Source organism: Blennius ocellaris (assembly GCF_963422515.1).
Source record: "Blennius ocellaris genome assembly, chromosome: 23".
NCBI lineage: Eukaryota > Metazoa > Chordata > Actinopteri > Blenniiformes > Blenniidae > Blennius > Blennius ocellaris.
Window position 1 is genome coordinate 4,370,153 of NC_137672.1, and position 18,108 is coordinate 4,388,260.

The following is an 18,108-nucleotide window of genomic DNA, read 5'->3' on the forward strand; positions in this document are numbered from 1 at the left end:
CATCCCAAAACACAGTGGAAGAAGGGGTGGAGACTGTGAGGAGAAAGTGTGGGTGGATACTGAGGAAGGAGACTTGTGAGTGGTGGGCGCTGTGAGGGGGTGGAGACTGTGAAGGCTGGATATGTTGAGGGAGTGGACAGTGGGAGGGGTGGAGACTGAAGGGGGAGACTGAGGAGGGGAGTTGTGAGGGGGGAGAATGTGAGGAGGGAGATTTTAAGGGGCGGAGACTGAAGGGTGGATAGTGTGAGGGGGTGAAGAATTTGAGGGGTTGAGACGGGTGGAGATTGTGATGGGGTGAGACTATTGGGGGTGGAGACTAAGAGTTGGAGACTGGGAGGGGGGTGGAGATTGTGACGGGGTGGAGACTGTGAGAGGGAGGGGACTGTTGGGGGTGGAGACAGTGAGGGGGTAAACTGTGAGGGGATGGAGACTGTTAGGAGTGGAGACTGTGAGGGGGTGGAGACTGTGAAGACTGGAGAAGTTGAGGGAGTGGACAGTGGGAGGGGGTGGAGACTCTGAGGGGTGGAGCCTGAGGAGGGGAGTTGTGAGGGGTGGAGACTGAAGGGGGAGACTGTGGGGACGGAGACTCTAAGAGGTGGAGACTGAGGAGGGGAGTTGTGAAGGGGGGGTGGACTATGGGGGAGAGGGGGTGGAGACTGTGAGGGGTAAATTGTGAGGGTGGAGACTGAGGGTGTGGATACTGTGAGGGGTGGTGAGACTGTGAGGGGGTGGAGACTGTGGGGGGGAGTATGAGGGGATGGAGGCTGTGACGGGGGAGACTGTGAGGGGGTGTAGACTATGGGGGGAGGGTGTGAGGGGGTGGAGATTGTGAGGGTGGAGGCTGTGAGGGGATGACACTGAGGGAGAGATTGTGAGGGGGTGAATACTGTGGGGGGGGGGTTGAGGATGTGGAGACTGGGGGGGTCTGTGAGGTGGTGGAGACTGTGAGGGGGTGGAGACTGTGAAGGGGTGGACATTGTTATGAGGGAGACTGTGAGGGGGGAGACTGTGAGGGGTGGAGACTGTGAGAGGGGTGGAGACTGAGGGGGGAGACTGTGAGGGGGTGGAGACTCTGAGGGGGTGGAGACTGTGAGGAGGTGGAGACTGTGAAGGGGTGGACATTGTTATGAGGGAGACTGTGAGGGGGGAGACTGTGAGGGGTGGAGACTGTGAGAGGGGTGGAGGCTGAGGGGGGAGACTGTGAGGGGGTGGAGACTGTGAGGGGGGAGACTGTGAGGGGTGGAGACTGTGAGAGGGGTGGAGACTGTGAGAGGGGTGGAGACTGAGGGGGGAGACTGTGAGGGGGTGGAGACTGTGAGGGGAGACTGTGAGGGGGTGGAGACTGTGAGGGGGGAGACTGTGAGGGGGGAGACAGTGAGGGGGAGACTGTAAGAGTTGGAGACTGTGAAGGGGTGGACATTGTTATGAGGGAGACTGTGAGGGGTGGAGACTGTGAGAGGGGTGGAGACTGAGGGGGGAGACTGTGAGGGGGTGGAGACTGTGAGGGGAGACTGTGAGGGGGGAGACTGTGAGGAGGGAGATAGTGAGGGGGAGACTGTAAGAGTTGGAGACTGTGAAGGGGTGGACATTGTTATGAGGGAGACTGTGAGGGGTGGAGACTGTGAGAGGGGTGGAGACTGAGGGGGGAGACTGTGAGAGGGTGGAGACTGTGAGGGGGGGAGACTGTGAAGGGGTGGACATTGCTATGTTGGAGACTGTGAGGGGTCGGAGACATAGAGGGCGTTTGTTTAGTTGCAGTCTGGTTGCTCAGTTGCAGTCTGGTTGCTCAGTTGCAGTGTGGTTGCTCAGTTGCAGTCTGGTTGCTCAGTTGCAGCGTTTCACGGAACGGTGTTGTGAAAGTTTTCGTCTCCATTACAGGACGTAACAGACGTTGTTTTCTGGGAGCAGAACATGGAAGGTAAACTGACTTCATAATGGAATCCAGATGTTTGTCGCTTCCTGCTCTCCACAATGTTTTTCTGTTCTCTGCTTCACTGCGCTGACACCTAACCTCAGCTCTTCTCACTTCTCATGTAATCTCATGTAATCCCCTGTAATATTATGCATGCAGTTTCATGTAGTCGCATGTAATCACATGTAATCTCATGTAATACCATGTCATCTCATGTAATCACATGTAATCTCATGTAATATCATGCAGTCTCATGGAGTCTCATGTAATCACATGTAATATCATGCAGTGTCATGTCGTCTCACGTAATCACATGTAATATAATGTAATACCATGCAGTTTCATGGAATCACATGTAATATTATGCAGGCTCATTTAGTCTCATGTAATCACATGTAACATCATATGTAATATCATATAATGTCATGTAGTCTTGTGTAGTCTAAATTAATCTCATGTAATCCCATGTCGTCTCATGTAATCTCATGTAATCCCATGTCGTCTCATGTAATCTCATGTTGTCCCATGTAATCTCATATAATTTTATGTAGTCCCATGTAATCTCATGCAGTTTAAATTAATCTCATGTAGTCCAATGTAATCTCATGTATTTTCATGTAGTTTTTTATGTGATCTCGTGTAATCTCATGTAGTCTCAATTAATCTCCTGTAGTCTTATGTCATCTCATGTAGTCTCCTAGTTTGATTTAACCTCATTTTATCTCAGGAAATCTCATGTAGTCTCAAATAATCTCATGTAGATTTATGTAATCTCATGTATTCTTGTAGTTTCATGTAATGTCATTTAATATAATGTAGTCTCAAATAATCTCATGCAGTCTCATGTAATCTCATGTCGTCTCAATAAACGTCTAATGTAATCTCATGTATTGTCATATAATCTCATGTACTCTTTAATCTCATGTAATCCTATTTAGTCCCAATTCATCTCATGTAGTCTCATGCAGTCTCATGTCATGTCATTTAGTTCTATCTCATTTAATCCCATGTAGTCTCATGTAGACTCATTTCGTACCATTCCATCTCATAGAATCTCATGTAGTCTCAACCAGCCTCCTATCGTCTCATGTAATCTCATGTAGTGTCAATTAATCTCATGTAATCTCATATAGTCTCATGTAGTGCCATGAAGTGGCATGTTAGTCCCATTTAGTGTCATGTTATCTCATTTAATCTCATGTCGTCTCATCTATTCTCATGTACTCCCATGCAGTCTCTTTTATCTCATGAAGTCTCATGTTAGTCTAATTTTGTCTCGCTCTCAATGCATTTGGAAACTCTGGGTCATGCATTCATAGTGTGAGTGCAGAGAGCGCGCGCACACACACACACACACACACACACACACACACACACACACACACACACACACACACACACACACACACACACACACACACACACACACACACACACACACACACAGTACTGTACTCAACCTTTAAAGTACTTAAAGTACTCCATGCACCACTTCCTGTTGTGACTGTCATCAGTTCATCAGTTTATCGGTTCATGTGTTCATTCTTTTGCTGCTCAGCCCGACTGTTTCTCCACTGCTCTTCTCAGAACAGAGTGTGTGTGCAGCTCACAGTCCTCTGGTGGATCCAGGTCCTCAGGTGGATCCAGGTCCTCAGGTGGATCCAGGTCCTCTGGTCGCCGTCACCTTCCAGAGAAACATCCACCGTAAAGACAAGTTCCTGGAGGCTGAACCCAAAGCTCTGGGGGTGTGTGTGTGTATGTGGGTGTGGGTGTGTGTGTGTGTGTGTGTGTGTGTGTGTGTGTGTGTGTGTACTGAGGATATTGGTCATGTGCTTCCAGATCACTCAGATCGTCCTCAGTGTTTTCATGATGAGCAGCGTCGGAGTGTTTCTGTCCAAAGGTCTGAGTCGAGTTCATACTGATGTGGTCTTCATCATCTGCTCTGTGCTGGTAACCACTGTACACACTGTACACACTGTACACACTGTAAACTGTACACACTGTACACACTGTATACTGTACACACTGTACACACTGTACACACTGTATACTGTACACACGGTACACAATGTACACACTGTATACTGTACACACTATACTGTACACACTGTACACACTGTATACCGTACACACTGTACACAATGTATACTGTACACAATGTATACTGTACACACTGTACACACTGCATACTGGCCATGTGCTGATAGCAATGGAACAATAGAAGCTAGCCACAGCATGTGCTTCTGGTGTGTCTCTGCTAAAGGACCATTTCTAGAATGAGTTGATGTGACTGCGATTTGTCTTGTAAAACGTCAGGAGTCATCAGATGGTGTTCGGTTACGGTGTGATGTTGTCTTTGATGTGATATGTGTAGGATTGTGAGTTAACTAGTTAGTAAAGCAAAGATTAGCATGCAGACCCTGTGTCTGTGGCAGAGCTAACGTTGGTTTACAGGTTGATAACTGCTCATAATATCATTATCTATAGAACTCAATCACTGTAACAGAATCAACACATCTTCATAAAGTTAAACAGTTCTATCATAGCATCAGGTTTAACTAATCTCAGGTAAAGCCCAGTTGTTGTTACCACTTCCTTGAAGGAGTTCGGTTGTCGTCCTTGCTGGAGGGAAGCTGGTGTCTTCTCCTGTAGTTAGCACCTCCTGCTAACTGTGGTTTGCTGGTTCTGCAGGCTGAGGAGAAGAAGATGGAGTTGATGTTTCAGGAGTCCTTCTTTGCAGCTCCTGGTTGTTCCTTTTGTCCAGACTGAGGAGCTGGTCGCTCAGGTCTGTGATGGTTTTCCTGCTGGTTGAGGAAAACACAAAGAAGTTCTGTGAGGCGTCGTTTCCCTGGTCCCGTCCTGGAGGAACCGGTTGGTTCCCTGGAGAGCAGACTCTGGGTGCTGGTCTCTGGATCAGGAGAAGGTTTCCTCGGAGTCTTCGTTGCAAGAGAGGAGTGGAGGCCCCTGGTTACAGGCCTCTGGTGTTAGCTGTGTGCTAACGCTGGATGAGCTGCTCCTCTAGCAACTCACCTACTCGGAGTGTAATCTTGCAAGAGAGAGAGAAGGAGGCTGGCTGAAAGCCTTTTGTCCACGTGTGACTTCAGAGGTGTCAAAGCCTGAGAGCTTCAACCAATCAGTGACTGGCTAAATGCATGGGGGAGAGCCTTGAGCAGAAAGGAAGGTCCTGGAGAATGTCCCCCCCTTCCCCACTCTAGGTGTGAAAGGCCATCACATTCCTGGGTCAGAATTCATGTCATGACTGCGTCTCATGACAAATTAATATTGTCTCTCCCCAGAAATGAACAAACTTTCTGTGGTCCTATGAGATCCCAACAGGACTTTATGTTGTACACTCTGTATGCTGTACATACTGTATAGCGGAATTTGCTATATTGAGTATTCTTTTGCTATGAGAGAAGTGTCCAGCCATCCAAAGGAAATGAGAATCACCGTCTCAGGTGCGTCTGGTGGAGGCGCTGGTGTTCACCCAGGGTGTTAAACAAGAACCATTTTAGAACTATATTCAGCATTAGGTCACATTAAGAATGTCAGGAATGTGGTATGAACGAACTCATCATGCTGATGTGTAAACGCACCTTTAAGCAACTGCTACTATCAGATAATACTGCAACAAGAAGAGTGGAGGATTTAGCGGAGGAGTGTTCTTCAACATTGATCACTGACTTGAACATCTTGACCTCAGGACGAAGAGGACAGGCTATATCAGAGGGATTTCCTCATCCCATCCCTGTCGCCTTTCTCACCGTTTGGTGATTTGCTCCTATTTGGTCCTTTCATTCGACAACACAAAGTATGTTATGATTCGTTTGCAGATGACACACAGACATACCTTCCTCTGAGGTCTGCTGACGTAGGAGGCCTCACTGCTGTTTCTAACTCCTTCATGACATGAACCGCCGGGTGGCTCCGAACCTCCTCCAACTAAATCTGTCCAAATCCAAAATGATTCTCTTCAGCCTCCTAATCCCACACAATACCAGACCTGCTGACCCCACACAAGCTGCGAGAGTGGACCCTCCAACCCTACCCAAGTCAAGGCTTCAATTAGGGCTTTTCCAGCAGAAAGAACCAGGTTCAAGTTCAGCGCCAGTTCTGAAATGAGCACAGCCAAAGAACTTTCTCGATAACACATCCGGGGCTCCGTGTTTCTTGTAGTTTTCAGAAAGCTGGTTCACGTCTATTCCGCCATGTAAGTAGCGATAACTCCAGAGGTAACTCCAGAGGTGATTCCAGAGATAACTCCAGAGATTACTCCAGCGATAACTCCAGGGATAACTCCAGAGATAACTCCAGAGATAACTCCAGAGGTAACTCCAGATATAACTCCAGGGATATCTCCAGAGGTAAGCCCAGAGATAACTCCAGAGATAACGACAGAGATAACTCCAGGGATAACTCCAGAAGTAACTCCAGAGGTAACTCCAGGGATAACTCCAGAGATAACTCCAGAGGTAACTCCAGAGATTACTCCAGAGATAACTCCAGGGATAACTCCAGAGGTAACTCCAGGGATAACTCCAGAGGTAACTTCAGAGATTACTCCAGAGATAACTCCAGAGATAACTCCAGGGATAACTCCAGGGATAACTCCAGAGATAACTCCAGAGGTAACTCCAGGGATAACTCCAGGGATAACTCCAGAGGTAACTCCGTCCCCACCTGATGACACGTCTGGCTCCAGCCTGGTTCCTCCCTGGCCCAACAAAGAAGTGGAGCCAGCGTAGCACCAGGTTAGCTCCTGTTAAGAAACGCCTTTGGCGGTAGAAAGACACTGGATGGACGTCTCAAACGTCAAAGGTCAAACGTAAATGTATTGATCCCCAAGGGTAGATTGTTCTCAGCATTCTCAGAAGTCAGATGGTGAACGGTACTTCCACTTGAAGTTGGTTTGTGCTTGGAGACTCTTGGGCCAGTTTGATGGCTGTGAGTGCTGAAGTGCAGACTGGTTGACTGGTTGACTGGTTGATAGGCAGACTGGTTGACTGGTTGACTGGTTGATAGGCAGACTGGTTGACTGGTTGACAGGCAGACTGGTTGACTGGTTGGCGGGCAGATTGGGTGACTGGTTGGTGAGCAGACTGGTTGACAGGCGGATTGGTTGACTGGTTGACAGGCAGGTGGCCAGAGCTGGGGTGGTGTAGAGGACCAGGATCACTGGTTGACCTGCAGGATCTTCAGACTGGACTCACCTAGAATGTCCACCTCTAATTCTCTTTTAATGATTGCTTGTCTCCTCTGTCTCGCCTGCTTGTGTGTTTTTACTGTAAAGCACTTTGTGCAACAAATGTTCCTTAAAGTCTTCTTTAAATATAGTTACCACCATCATCATTATTATTATTAAGTTAGTTAAGATTGCTTCACAAAATACAACAATACATAAAAAACACAAGGTGTGAGATCTCAGCACAGACTGTTGCATCCAACAAACGTCACATTAAATACACAAAAACCACAATGAATCATTCATTCATCTAACAGGCTGTTATTGACATGTATCTATCCGTAACAACCATACCTCTGTGTCATCCAAGGTTTCCTGTTCAGATACACACCAAATAGTTTCCACCCAGAAGTTTGTGTCACATAAGACAGTGGAGGTGTGTTGATGGATCCATGGATCCACGAGTGTCTTTAAACTCTGCCAATAAGTTGCAGCCACCAAACTGTCAACATGTGAGTGACATCATACTTGACAGAGACGTGTTTACGTTTGGGAGCTGACTCGCTCTTGGCTCATAGTGGTCAGTATAGGTCAAGCTGCTGAGCTGCAACTTGTCCGATCTGCAAATGTGTATTTGTGTTTCCAGGTGGTGATCGCTGGGTGTGTCGCCATCGCTGCCCAGAAACTTCACCTGCTCACTGTGAGTCTGCCAGCCTCCATCGCCACTCCATTACTGCTCACTCAACAGGTTAACAGAGGAGTTACAATTCCACATTTCACATGTTGTCTTTGCTTCACCAATCTCTCTCTCTCTCTCGCTCTCTCTCTCGCTCTCTCTCTCTCTCTCTCCAGCTCAGGGCCTGTTTGGTGATGCAGGTCTTTTCCTCCATAGCTTCAGTGACCCAGATGATCTGCTGCTTGAGTCTGATGGAAGATCCTCTGTTCCACTGCTGGCATATGGAAAAACTGAACTCCTCCCTGGAGTACTCCTGTTACCTGATTGAGGTTAGTTACTTTAGTAATCTACTGAACTCCTCCCTGGAGTACTCCTGTTACCTGATTGAGGTTAGTTACTTTAGTAATCTACTGAACTCCTCCCTGGAGTACTCCTGTTACCTGATTGAGGTTAGTTACTTTAGTAATCTACTGAACTCCTCCCTGGAGTACTCCTGTTACCTGATTGAGGTTAGTTACTTTAGTAATCTACTGAACTCCTCCCTGGAGTACTCCTGTTACCTGATTGAGGTTAGTTACTTTAGTAATCTACTGAACTCCTCCCTGGAGTACTCCTGTTACCTGATTGAGGTTAGTTACTTTAGTAATCTACTGAACTCCTCCTTGGAGTACTCCTGTTACCTGATTGAGGTTAGTTACTTTAGTAATCTACTGAACTCCTCCCTGGAGTACTCCTGTTACCTGATTGAGGTTAGTTACTTTAGTAATCTACTGAACTCCTCCCTGGAGTACTCCTGTTACCTGATTGAGGTTAGTTACTTTAGTAATCTACTGAACTCCTCCCTGGAGTACTCCTGTTACCTGATTGAGGTTAGTTACTTTAGTAATCTACTGAACTCCTCCCTGGAGTACTCCTGTTACCTGATTGAGGTTAGTTACTTTAGTAATCTACTGAACTCCTCCTTGGAGTACTCCTGTTACCTGATTGAGGTTAGTTACTTTAGTAATCTACTGAACTCCTCCCTGGAGTACTCCTATTACCTGATTGAGGTTAGTTACTTTAGTAATCTGCTGAACTCCTCTCTGGATTACGGGGAAACCAGCCACAGGCTGGAGATTAGTTACAGTTACTTTAGTAAGCTGCCACTGCATCAAGGTCAGTTACAGTTACTTTAGTAGATCAACATGTTACAGTTACATCAGTAGATCGGTTACTTCAGCAGCTAAAGTGACATAAAATCATGTGACCTTGTGACCCTATGACCTTGTGGCCTTGAGACCCTGTGGCCTTGAGACCCTATGGCCTTGAAACCTTGAGACCTTGTCACCTTGTGACCCTGTGGCCTCCAGAACAGCCAGTCTCACTTCTTTGCCGGAGCCATACTGATGGAGGTCACTCTGCTGGCTGTCTCCATCACCCTGGCCGCCTACTGCTGCAAGGTGCTCAACTGCTGTGGTCCTGCTCCCAAGATGGTGAGAACCTCATTCTCATCACTTCAACCTCATTCTCATCTCCTCCTCCTCTATCCTCACTCTCATCACTTCGACCTGTTCCTCATCTCCTACAGTTCAATCCTCAATCTCATCGCCTCTACCTCATTCTAATCTCATCTACCTCTATCTTCATCGCCTCTACCTCATTCTAATCTCATCTACCTCTATCTTCATCGCCTCTACCTCATTGTTATCACCCCTCTATCCTCATTCCATCTACATCTATTCTCATTTTCCTCTCCTCTATCTCATTATCACCACCCAGACTTCATTCTCCTCTTCTCCACCTCATTCTGATCACCTCGACCTCATTCTTGTATCCTCCACCTCTATCCTCAATCTCATCTCCTCTACCTCATCCTCATTCTTAATACCTTTTGATTTCATTTAATTAAAACCCTTACCCCTGACCCTAAAGCTCTGAGTCTGACTCTTACCCCGGCCGTAACCTTGACCCTGACCCTAAAACTCTGACTCTGACCCATACCTTGACCTTACCCCTGACCCTAAAACTCTGAGTCTGAACCTTACCCTGTTACACTGTCTTTGTCTCATCCCTAAGAGGCGGAGCTTTCGGAACCCAAAAGCATTTTTGTTTTTTCAACCCGGGTCCCAGAGTGGGGAAATTGTAAAACCACGGCTCAGTTGTGAGGTTTGGATGGCAAAGACGACAATGACGTAATCACCCTACTCCCTCCCCCCACCGCGGTTTGTAATATCATCTGACAACCACAACAATGGCTCCAATACTCAATGCTCCAGGTGGCGCTGCAGAAGCTAGGAGCAGGAGCATAGACCTATAGAACTCAGTTATATGAAAGTCTATGGGGAGGATTCTACTTCTAACCTTGTGTTTTGGGTGTACTTGGTGAGTTACACTGCCCCAAAAGGACTAGCATATGTACTACATGCCCTTAAGCCTCGTATTGAGTTTTTATGAGCCTAAACCCGCTGACCCTGACCTGAACTCTGACCTCAGACTCTGACCTTAATCTAGACCCTGACCTTTACTCATCCTGACTCAGATACTGACTGTGATCAAGAGGAAAGGGGAGGCTCCAGACAAAAGGGGAGGAGTAAGAGGAAAGTGGAAGAGCCAGATGACCCAGAGAAAAGGGGAGGAGCCAGAGGAAACCCCCACACACAGGGAGAATATGCAAACTCCACACAGAAAGTATTTGAACCCAGAACCTTCCGGCTGTGCGATGGCAGTGCGAACCAGTGAATGAAGAAAATGAAGCGTTGGACCCAGAGAGGCTTCATGTGGACTGAAGACGGTGAATGAACTGATGAACTGATCATTTTTGGTTGAATTCACTCCTTCTTTTCTTTCTTTGTCTTCTTTTCAGCCGGTGATCACAGTGCAGACTGCAGCGGTGCAGCAGTGAGGAGGGACACGTCCTGGATGCCCCCCACCGGCAGAGGACTGACGCCCCCACACACTGGAAGAGGAGTGACGCCTCCCACAAGAAGAGTTAATAACTTCCTGTTAACACCAAGTGAAAGAATTAATGAGAGTCAATAACTTCCTGTTAACACGATTGTTTTAGATTCTAACTTCCTGTTAACGCTAAGTTAAAGAATTAATGAGAGTCAATAACTTCCTGTTAACACGATTGTTTTAGATTATAACTTCCTGTTAACGCCAAGTTAAAGTATTAATGAGAGTCAATAACTTCCCTTTAACACGATTGTTTTAGATTCTAACTTCCTGTTAACGCCAAGTGAAAGAATTAATGAGAGTTAATAACTTCCCTTTAACACGATTGTTTTAGATTCTAACTTCCTGTTAATGCCAAGTTAAAGTATTAATGAGAGTCAATAACTTCCCTTTAACACGATTGTTTTAGATTCTAACTTCCTGTTAACGCCAAGTGAAAGAATTAATGAGAGTTAATAACTTCCCTTTAACACGATTGTTTTAGATTCTAACTTCCTGTTAACGCCAAGTTAAAGAATTAATGAGAGTCAATAACTTCCTGTTAACACGATTGTTTTAGATTCTAACTTCCTGTTAATGCCAAGTTAAAGGATTAATGAGAGTCAATAACTTCCTGTTAACACGATTGTTTTAGATTCTAACTTCCTGTTAATGCCAAGTTAAAGGATTAATGAGAGTCAATAACTTCCTGTTAACGCCAAGTGAAAGAATTAATGAGAGTCAATAACTTCCTGTTAACACGACTGTTTTAGATTCTAACTTCCTGTTAACGCCAAGTTAAAGGATTAATGAGCGTCAATAACTTCCTGTTAACACGACTGTTTTAGATTATAACTTCCTGTTAACGCCAAGTTAAAGCATTAATGAGCGTCAATAACTTCCCTTTAGCACGACTGTTTTAGATTGTAACTTCCTGTTAAAGCCAAGTTAAAGAATTAATGAGCGTCAATAACTTCCCTTTAACACGATTGTTTTAGATAATAACTTCCTGTTAACGCCAAGTTAAAGGATTAATGAGAGTCAATAACTTCCCTTTAACACGACTGTTTTAGATTCTAACTTCCTGTTAACACCAAGTTACAGAGTTCACAACACAGTTAATAACTTCCTGTTTGTTAATCTGCTCATCACTGTTGACATTGGACCATGAACAAAGTCGATCTCCTGTTGTGAAAATAAAGTCACATTGGCAAAGAGACAGCAGGACGTCTCTAAGACCAGGTTTCCACCCCTTTCAGGGTATTGAAAGAACTGTGGTATTTCTATTTGCACAGAAACCAGCTACGACTCACCACAAACCATGATTCCTGAAAACTCTGCCCCTGGTGGGGGAGGGGGGGGGGGGGGGGGGGGTTACATTTACATCACGATTAGTGATGGCTGTTTTTTTTCCACAGGATTCTGATTGGCTGTCGTGGCTTCTTCCTTCTCGTTACACTGCCCCCTACAGGTTTGGTTCCTCATAGCAGCTCTGCACCAGGTGGATATGGAAGTCTGTGTCAATGAAGAGGTTTTTTTGTAAACGTAGAGAGGGAATACCTGTTTTGGTAAAAACCGGGTCCGTGTTTGAAGATGTTGGACAATAATTGAAAGGTCAATCTCAGTTCACGCAGCCCCCCGCCAATGTCCAAACTGAACAGAAATGGTTTGTGCTGCATTAGTGCTGGTTAGCGCTAAAAGAACGATCCTTTGTGCTTCTTCAGTTTTTAAGCTATAACAGTTTCTCTCCCTGTGTGTCTGGGCCAGACTGTTTCTGTTGTAGACTGTGTCGTAGGCTAAAGAACGCCATATCCAACATTTTGTGAGGAAATAAACATCTCCCCGATTTTCTATTTGTTTGTATTGTTGTTGATGTGTCTTGTTTTGGGGATCAGATCCTACCCAACCAGTAGACGGTGTGAGAAGTGTCGAATGTAGAGGGAGAACAGCAGATCAGCTTCAGAAATAAACCAGCTGTGGCCTCCACCGGTATGACGAGGACAATTATTTCACTGAGCCACAGTCCAAACGTTAGTCTGAGAACTACTGGTAACTACTGGTGACTACTACTGGCAGCTAATGGTATTTACTGGTGACTACTACTGGCAGCTAATGGTAATTACTGGTGACTACTGGTGACTACTACTGGCAGCTAATGGTAATTACTGGTAACTACTGGTGACTACTACTGGCAGCTAATGGTAATTACTGGTAACTACTGGTGACTACTACTGGCAGCTAATGGTAATTACTGGTAACTACTGGTGACTACTACTGGCAGCTAATGGTAATTACTGGTAACTACTGGTGACTACTACTGGCAGCTAATGGTAATTACTGGTAACTACTGGTGACAACTACTGGCAGCTAATGGTAATTACTGGTGACTACTGGTGACTACTACTGGCAGCTAATGGTAATTACTGGTAACTACTAGTGACTACTACTGGCAGCTAATGGTAATTACTGGTGACTACTGGTGACTACTACTGGCAGCTAATGGAAATTACTGGTGACTACTACTGGCAGCTAATGGTAATTACTGGTAACTACTGGTGACTACTACTGGCAGCTAATGGTAATTACTGGTGACTACTGGTGACTACTACTGGCAGCTAATGGTAATTACTGGTGACTACTGGTGACTACTACTGGCAGCTAATGGTAATTACTGGTGACTACTACCAGTAACTACTGGTGACTACTACTGGCAGCTAATGGTAATTACTGGTGACTACTACCAGTAACTACTGGTGACTACTACTGGCAGCTAATGGTAATTACTGGTAACTACTGGTGACTACTACTGGCAGCTAATGGTAATTACTGGTGACTACTGGTGACTACTACTGGCAGCTAATGGTAATTACTGGTGACTACTGGTGACTACTACTGGCAGCTAATGGTAATTACTGGTGACTACTGGTGACTACTACTGGCAGCTAATGGTAATTACTGGTGACTACTACTGGCAGCTAATGGTAATTACTGGTGACTACTACCAGTAACTACTGGTGACTACTACTGGCAGCTAATGGTAATTACTGGTAACTACTGGTGACTACTACTGGCAGCTAATGGTAATTACTGGTGACTACTACCAGTAACTACTGGTGACTACTACTGGCAGCTAATGGTAATTACTGGTGACTACTACCAGTAACTACTGGTGACTACTACTGGCAGCTAATGGTAATTACTGGTAACTACTGGTGACTACTACTGGCAGCTAATGGTAATTACTGGTAACTACTGGTGACTACTACTGGCAGCTAATGGTAATTACTGGTGACTACTACCAGTAACTACTGGTGACTACTACTGGCAGCTAATGGTAATTACTGGTGACTACTACCAGTAACTACTGGTGACTACTACTGGCAGCTAATGGTAATTACTGGTAACTACTGGTGACTACTACTGGCAGCTATTGGTAATTACTGGTGACTACTACCAGTAACTACTGGTGACTACTACTGGCAGCTAATGGTAATTACTGGTGACTACTACCAGTAACTACTGGTGACTACTACTGGCAGCTAATGGTAATTACTGGTAACTACTGGTGACTACTACTGGCAGCTAATGGTAATTACTGGTGACTACTACCAGTAACTACTGGTAACTATTACTGGTGACTACTACTGGTAACTATTACTGGTAACTACTGGTGACTACTACCAGTGATTACTGGTGACTACTACCAGTAACTATTGGTGACTACTACTGGTAAATATTACTAGTCACTACTGATAACTACTACCGGTAACTACTGGTAACTATTACTGGTAACATGCTGCTGGTAACTACTGGTGACTACCAATGGTAACTACAGGTAACTACCGGTATCTACTGGTGACTCCTACTGGTAACCACTACTGGTGACAACTGGTGATTACTACTGGTAACGATTACTGGTGACTACTGGTAACTACTACTGTTAATTATTGGTGAATGCTACCGGTAACTACTAGTAACTACTACCAGTAACTACTAGTAACTACTACCGGTAACTACAGGTACAAGTAACTACTTCTCCACTTCTAACCATGTCAGCTCATGACAACCAGGTCAACTTATTTTTTTAAACAAGCACATGTGTTTGGTACATGCAGTAATCTTATAAGTTACATACATTTTCAATACCTGCTTGGAAGGACATAAAAACAAAATGAACCAAAAGAAAATTGACAACATCCACAAATGTGGGACCGTCCCGTCCCTTCTCTTCCTCCTCCCCCATCCCTTTCCTCTGACTCTATAGTCTTTCGTTTATTAAGTCAAAAAAATAATTCAATAAACAAATACAAATAAATGAAAATCCCCTTTTCAATTTGTACTTCACACAGCAGTCCCTCTATACCGACACTCGTACTGAAGGTCCGCCCAGAAAACTCCCATCTAATCGAGAGAATTCCATACTGTCACTCTCCTCTGACCTCTGACCTCCACACTGTCACTCTCCTCTGACCTCTATACTGTCACTCTCCTCTGACCTCTGACCTCCACACTATCACTCTCCTCTGACCTCCACACTGTCACTCTCCTCTGACCTCCACACTGTCACTCTCCTCTGACCTCCACACTGTCACTCTCCTCTGACCTCTGACCTCCACACTGTCACTCTCCTCTGACCTCCACACTGTCACTCTCCTCTGACCTCCACACTGTCACTCTCCTCTGACCTCTGACCTCCACACTGTCACTCTCCTCTGACCTCCACACTGTCACTCTCCTCTGACCTCCACACTGTCACTCTCCTCTGACCTCCACACTATCACTCTCCTCTGACCTCCACACTGTCACTCTCCTCTGACCTCCACACTGTCACTCTCCTCTGACCTCTGACCTCCACACTGTCACTCTCCTCTGACCTCTGACCTCCACACTATCACTCTCCTCTGACCTCCACACTGTCACTCTCCTCTGACCTCCACACTATCACTCTCCTCTGACCTCCACACTGTCACTCTCCTCTGACCTCCACACTGTCACTCTCCTCTGACCTCCACACTGTCACTCTCCTCTGACCTCTGACCTCCACACTGTCACTCTCCTCTGACCTCTGACCTCCACACTATCACTCTCCTCTGACCTCCACACTGTCACTCTCCTCTGACCTCCACACTGTCACTCTCCTCTGACCTCCACACTGTCACTCTCCTCTGACCTCTGACCTCCACACTGTCACTCTCCTCTGGCCTCTATACTGTCACTCTCCTCTGGCCTCTGACCTCCACACTGTCACTCTCCTCTGACCTCCACACTGTCACTCTCCTCTGACCTCTGACCTCCACACTGTCACTCTCCTCTGGCCTCTATACTGTCACTCTCCTCTGGCCTCTGACCTCCACACTGTCACTCTCCTCTGACCTCTATACTGTCACTCTCCTCTGACCTCTGACCTCCACACTGTCACTCTCCTCTGACCTCCACACTGTCACTCTCCTCTGACCTCTGACCTCCACACTGTCACTCTCCTCTGACCTCCACACTGTCACTCTCCTCTGACCTCTGACCTCCACACTGTCACTCTCCTCTGACCTCCACACTGTCACTCTCCTCTGACCTCTGACCTCCACACTGTCACTCTCCTCTGACCTCTATACTGTCACTCTCCTCTGGCCTCTGACCTCCACACTGTCACTCTCATCTGACCTCTATACTGTCACTCTCCTCTGGCCTCTGACCTCCACACTGTCACTCTCATCTGACCTCTATACTGTCACTCTCCTCTGACCTCTGACCTCCATACTGCCACTCTCCTCTGACCTCCATACTGTCACTCTCCTCTGACCTCCATACTGTCACTCTCATCTGACCTCTGACCTCCACACTGTCACTCTCCTCCATGATGTCACTCTCCTCTGACCCCATTATGTCCTCCTTCTCTTTTTCTCCTTCCTCTTCCTCCACCCTTCTCTCCCCCTCCTCTTCTTGCTCCTCTACTTCCTCCTCCTTCCCATACCCCTGCTTTTCCTCCCCCTCTGCCTTCCTCCTCCTCCTCCCCCTCGTCCTTCATCCTCCTCCTCCTCCTCCTCTGTCCCTCTACTCCTCCTCATCTTCCTCCACTCCACCTCTTACTCTTCCGCCCCTTCCTCCTCATCTTCCTCCTTACCCCTACTCACCCTCCTCTTCCTCCTCCTCTTCTTTCTCCCCCTATTCTTCCTCCTCCTCCTCCTCCTTACCCCTACTCACCCTCCTCTTCCTCCTCCTCTTCTTTCTCCCCCTATTCTCCTCCTCCTCCTCATCTTCCTCCACTCCACCTCTTACTCTTCCGCCCCTTCCTCCTCATCTTCCTCCTTACCCCTACTCACCCTCCTCTTCCTCCTCCTCTTCTTTCTCCCCCTCTTCCTCCTCTTCCTCCTCATCTTCCTCCACTCCACCTCTTACTCTTCCGCCCCCTTCCTCCTCATCTTCCTCCTTACCCCTACTCACTCTCCTCTTCCTCCTCCTCTTCTTTCTCCCCCTATTCTTCCTCCTCCTCCTTACCCCTACTCACTCTCCTCTTCCTCCTCCTCTTCTTTCTCCCCCTATTCTTCCTCCTCCTCCTTACCCCTACTCACCCTCCTCTTCCTCCTCCTCTTCTTTCTCCCCCTATTCTCCTCCTTCTCCTCATCTTCCTCCACTCCACCTCTTACTCTTCCGCCCCTTCCTCCTCATCTTCCTCCTTACCCCTACTCACCCTCCTCTTCCTCCTCCTCTTCTTTCTCCCCCTCTTCCTCCTCTTCCTCCCCCTCTTCCTCCTCCTCCTCATCTTCCTCCACTCCACCTCTTACTCTTCCGCCCCCTTCCTCCTCATCTTCCTCCTTACCCCTACTCACTCTCCTCTTCCTCCTCCTCTTCTTTCTCCCCCTCTTCCTCCTCCTCCTCTTCCTCCTCCTCTGTCCCTCTACTCCTCCTGCTCATCTTCATCCACTCCACCTCTCTCTTACTCTTCCGCCCCTTCCTCCTCATCTTCCTCCTTACCCCTACTCACCCTCCTCTTCCTTCTCCCCCTATTCTTCCTCCTCCTTCTCCTCATCTTCCTCCACTCATCCTCTTACTCTTCCACCCCCTTCCTCCTTACCCCTACTCACCCTCCTCCTCCTCCTCTTCTTTCTCCCCCTCTTCCTCTTCTTCTACTTCTTCTTCCTCTTCCTCCTCCTCCTCCTCCTCCTCCTCATCTTCCTCCACCCCACCTCTTACTCTTCCGCCCCCTTCCTCTTCCTCCTCCTCCTCTTCTTTCTCCCCCTCTTCCTCTTCCTCCTCTTCTTTCTCCCCCTCTTCCTCTACTTCTTCTTCCTCCTATTCCTCTTCTTTCTCCCCCTCTTCCTCCTCCTCCTCCTCATCTTCCTCCACTCCACCTCTTACTCTTCTGCCCCTTCCTCCTCCTTTTCTTTCTCCCCCTCTTCCTCCTCCTTTTCTTTCTCCCCCTCTTCCTCC

At 46.9% G+C, this 18,108-nt stretch overlaps 1 protein-coding gene across 10 annotated transcripts; it reads left to right on the top strand.

Annotated features, from left to right (window-relative positions):
* Window positions 1-1,728: 1,728 nt before the first annotated feature.
* Window positions 1,729-12,536, top strand: LOC308147066 (uncharacterized protein). Of its 10 annotated transcripts, none has more exons than XM_080519132.1 (10): window positions 1,729-1,918; window positions 3,500-3,657; window positions 3,752-3,862; window positions 7,741-7,794; window positions 7,947-8,099; window positions 9,120-9,242; window positions 10,613-10,806; window positions 11,289-11,449; window positions 11,482-11,524; window positions 11,707-12,536. In XM_080519132.1, exons 1-7 carry the CDS (start codon window positions 1,912-1,914, stop codon window positions 10,649-10,651), a joined length of 645 nt encoding a protein of 214 aa, XP_080375258.1. In that variant the 5' UTR covers window positions 1,729-1,911; the 3' UTR covers window positions 10,652-10,806; window positions 11,289-11,449; window positions 11,482-11,524; window positions 11,707-12,536. The 10 variants fall into 10 exon arrangements, with proteins under 10 accessions (XP_080375258.1, XP_080375259.1, XP_080375253.1 ...); XM_080519133.1 differs by having other exon boundaries at window positions 11,289-11,331; window positions 11,364-11,449; window positions 11,482-12,536; XM_080519127.1 differs by having other exon boundaries at window positions 11,289-11,524.
* The last annotated feature ends 5,572 nt before the right edge of the window (window positions 12,537-18,108 follow it).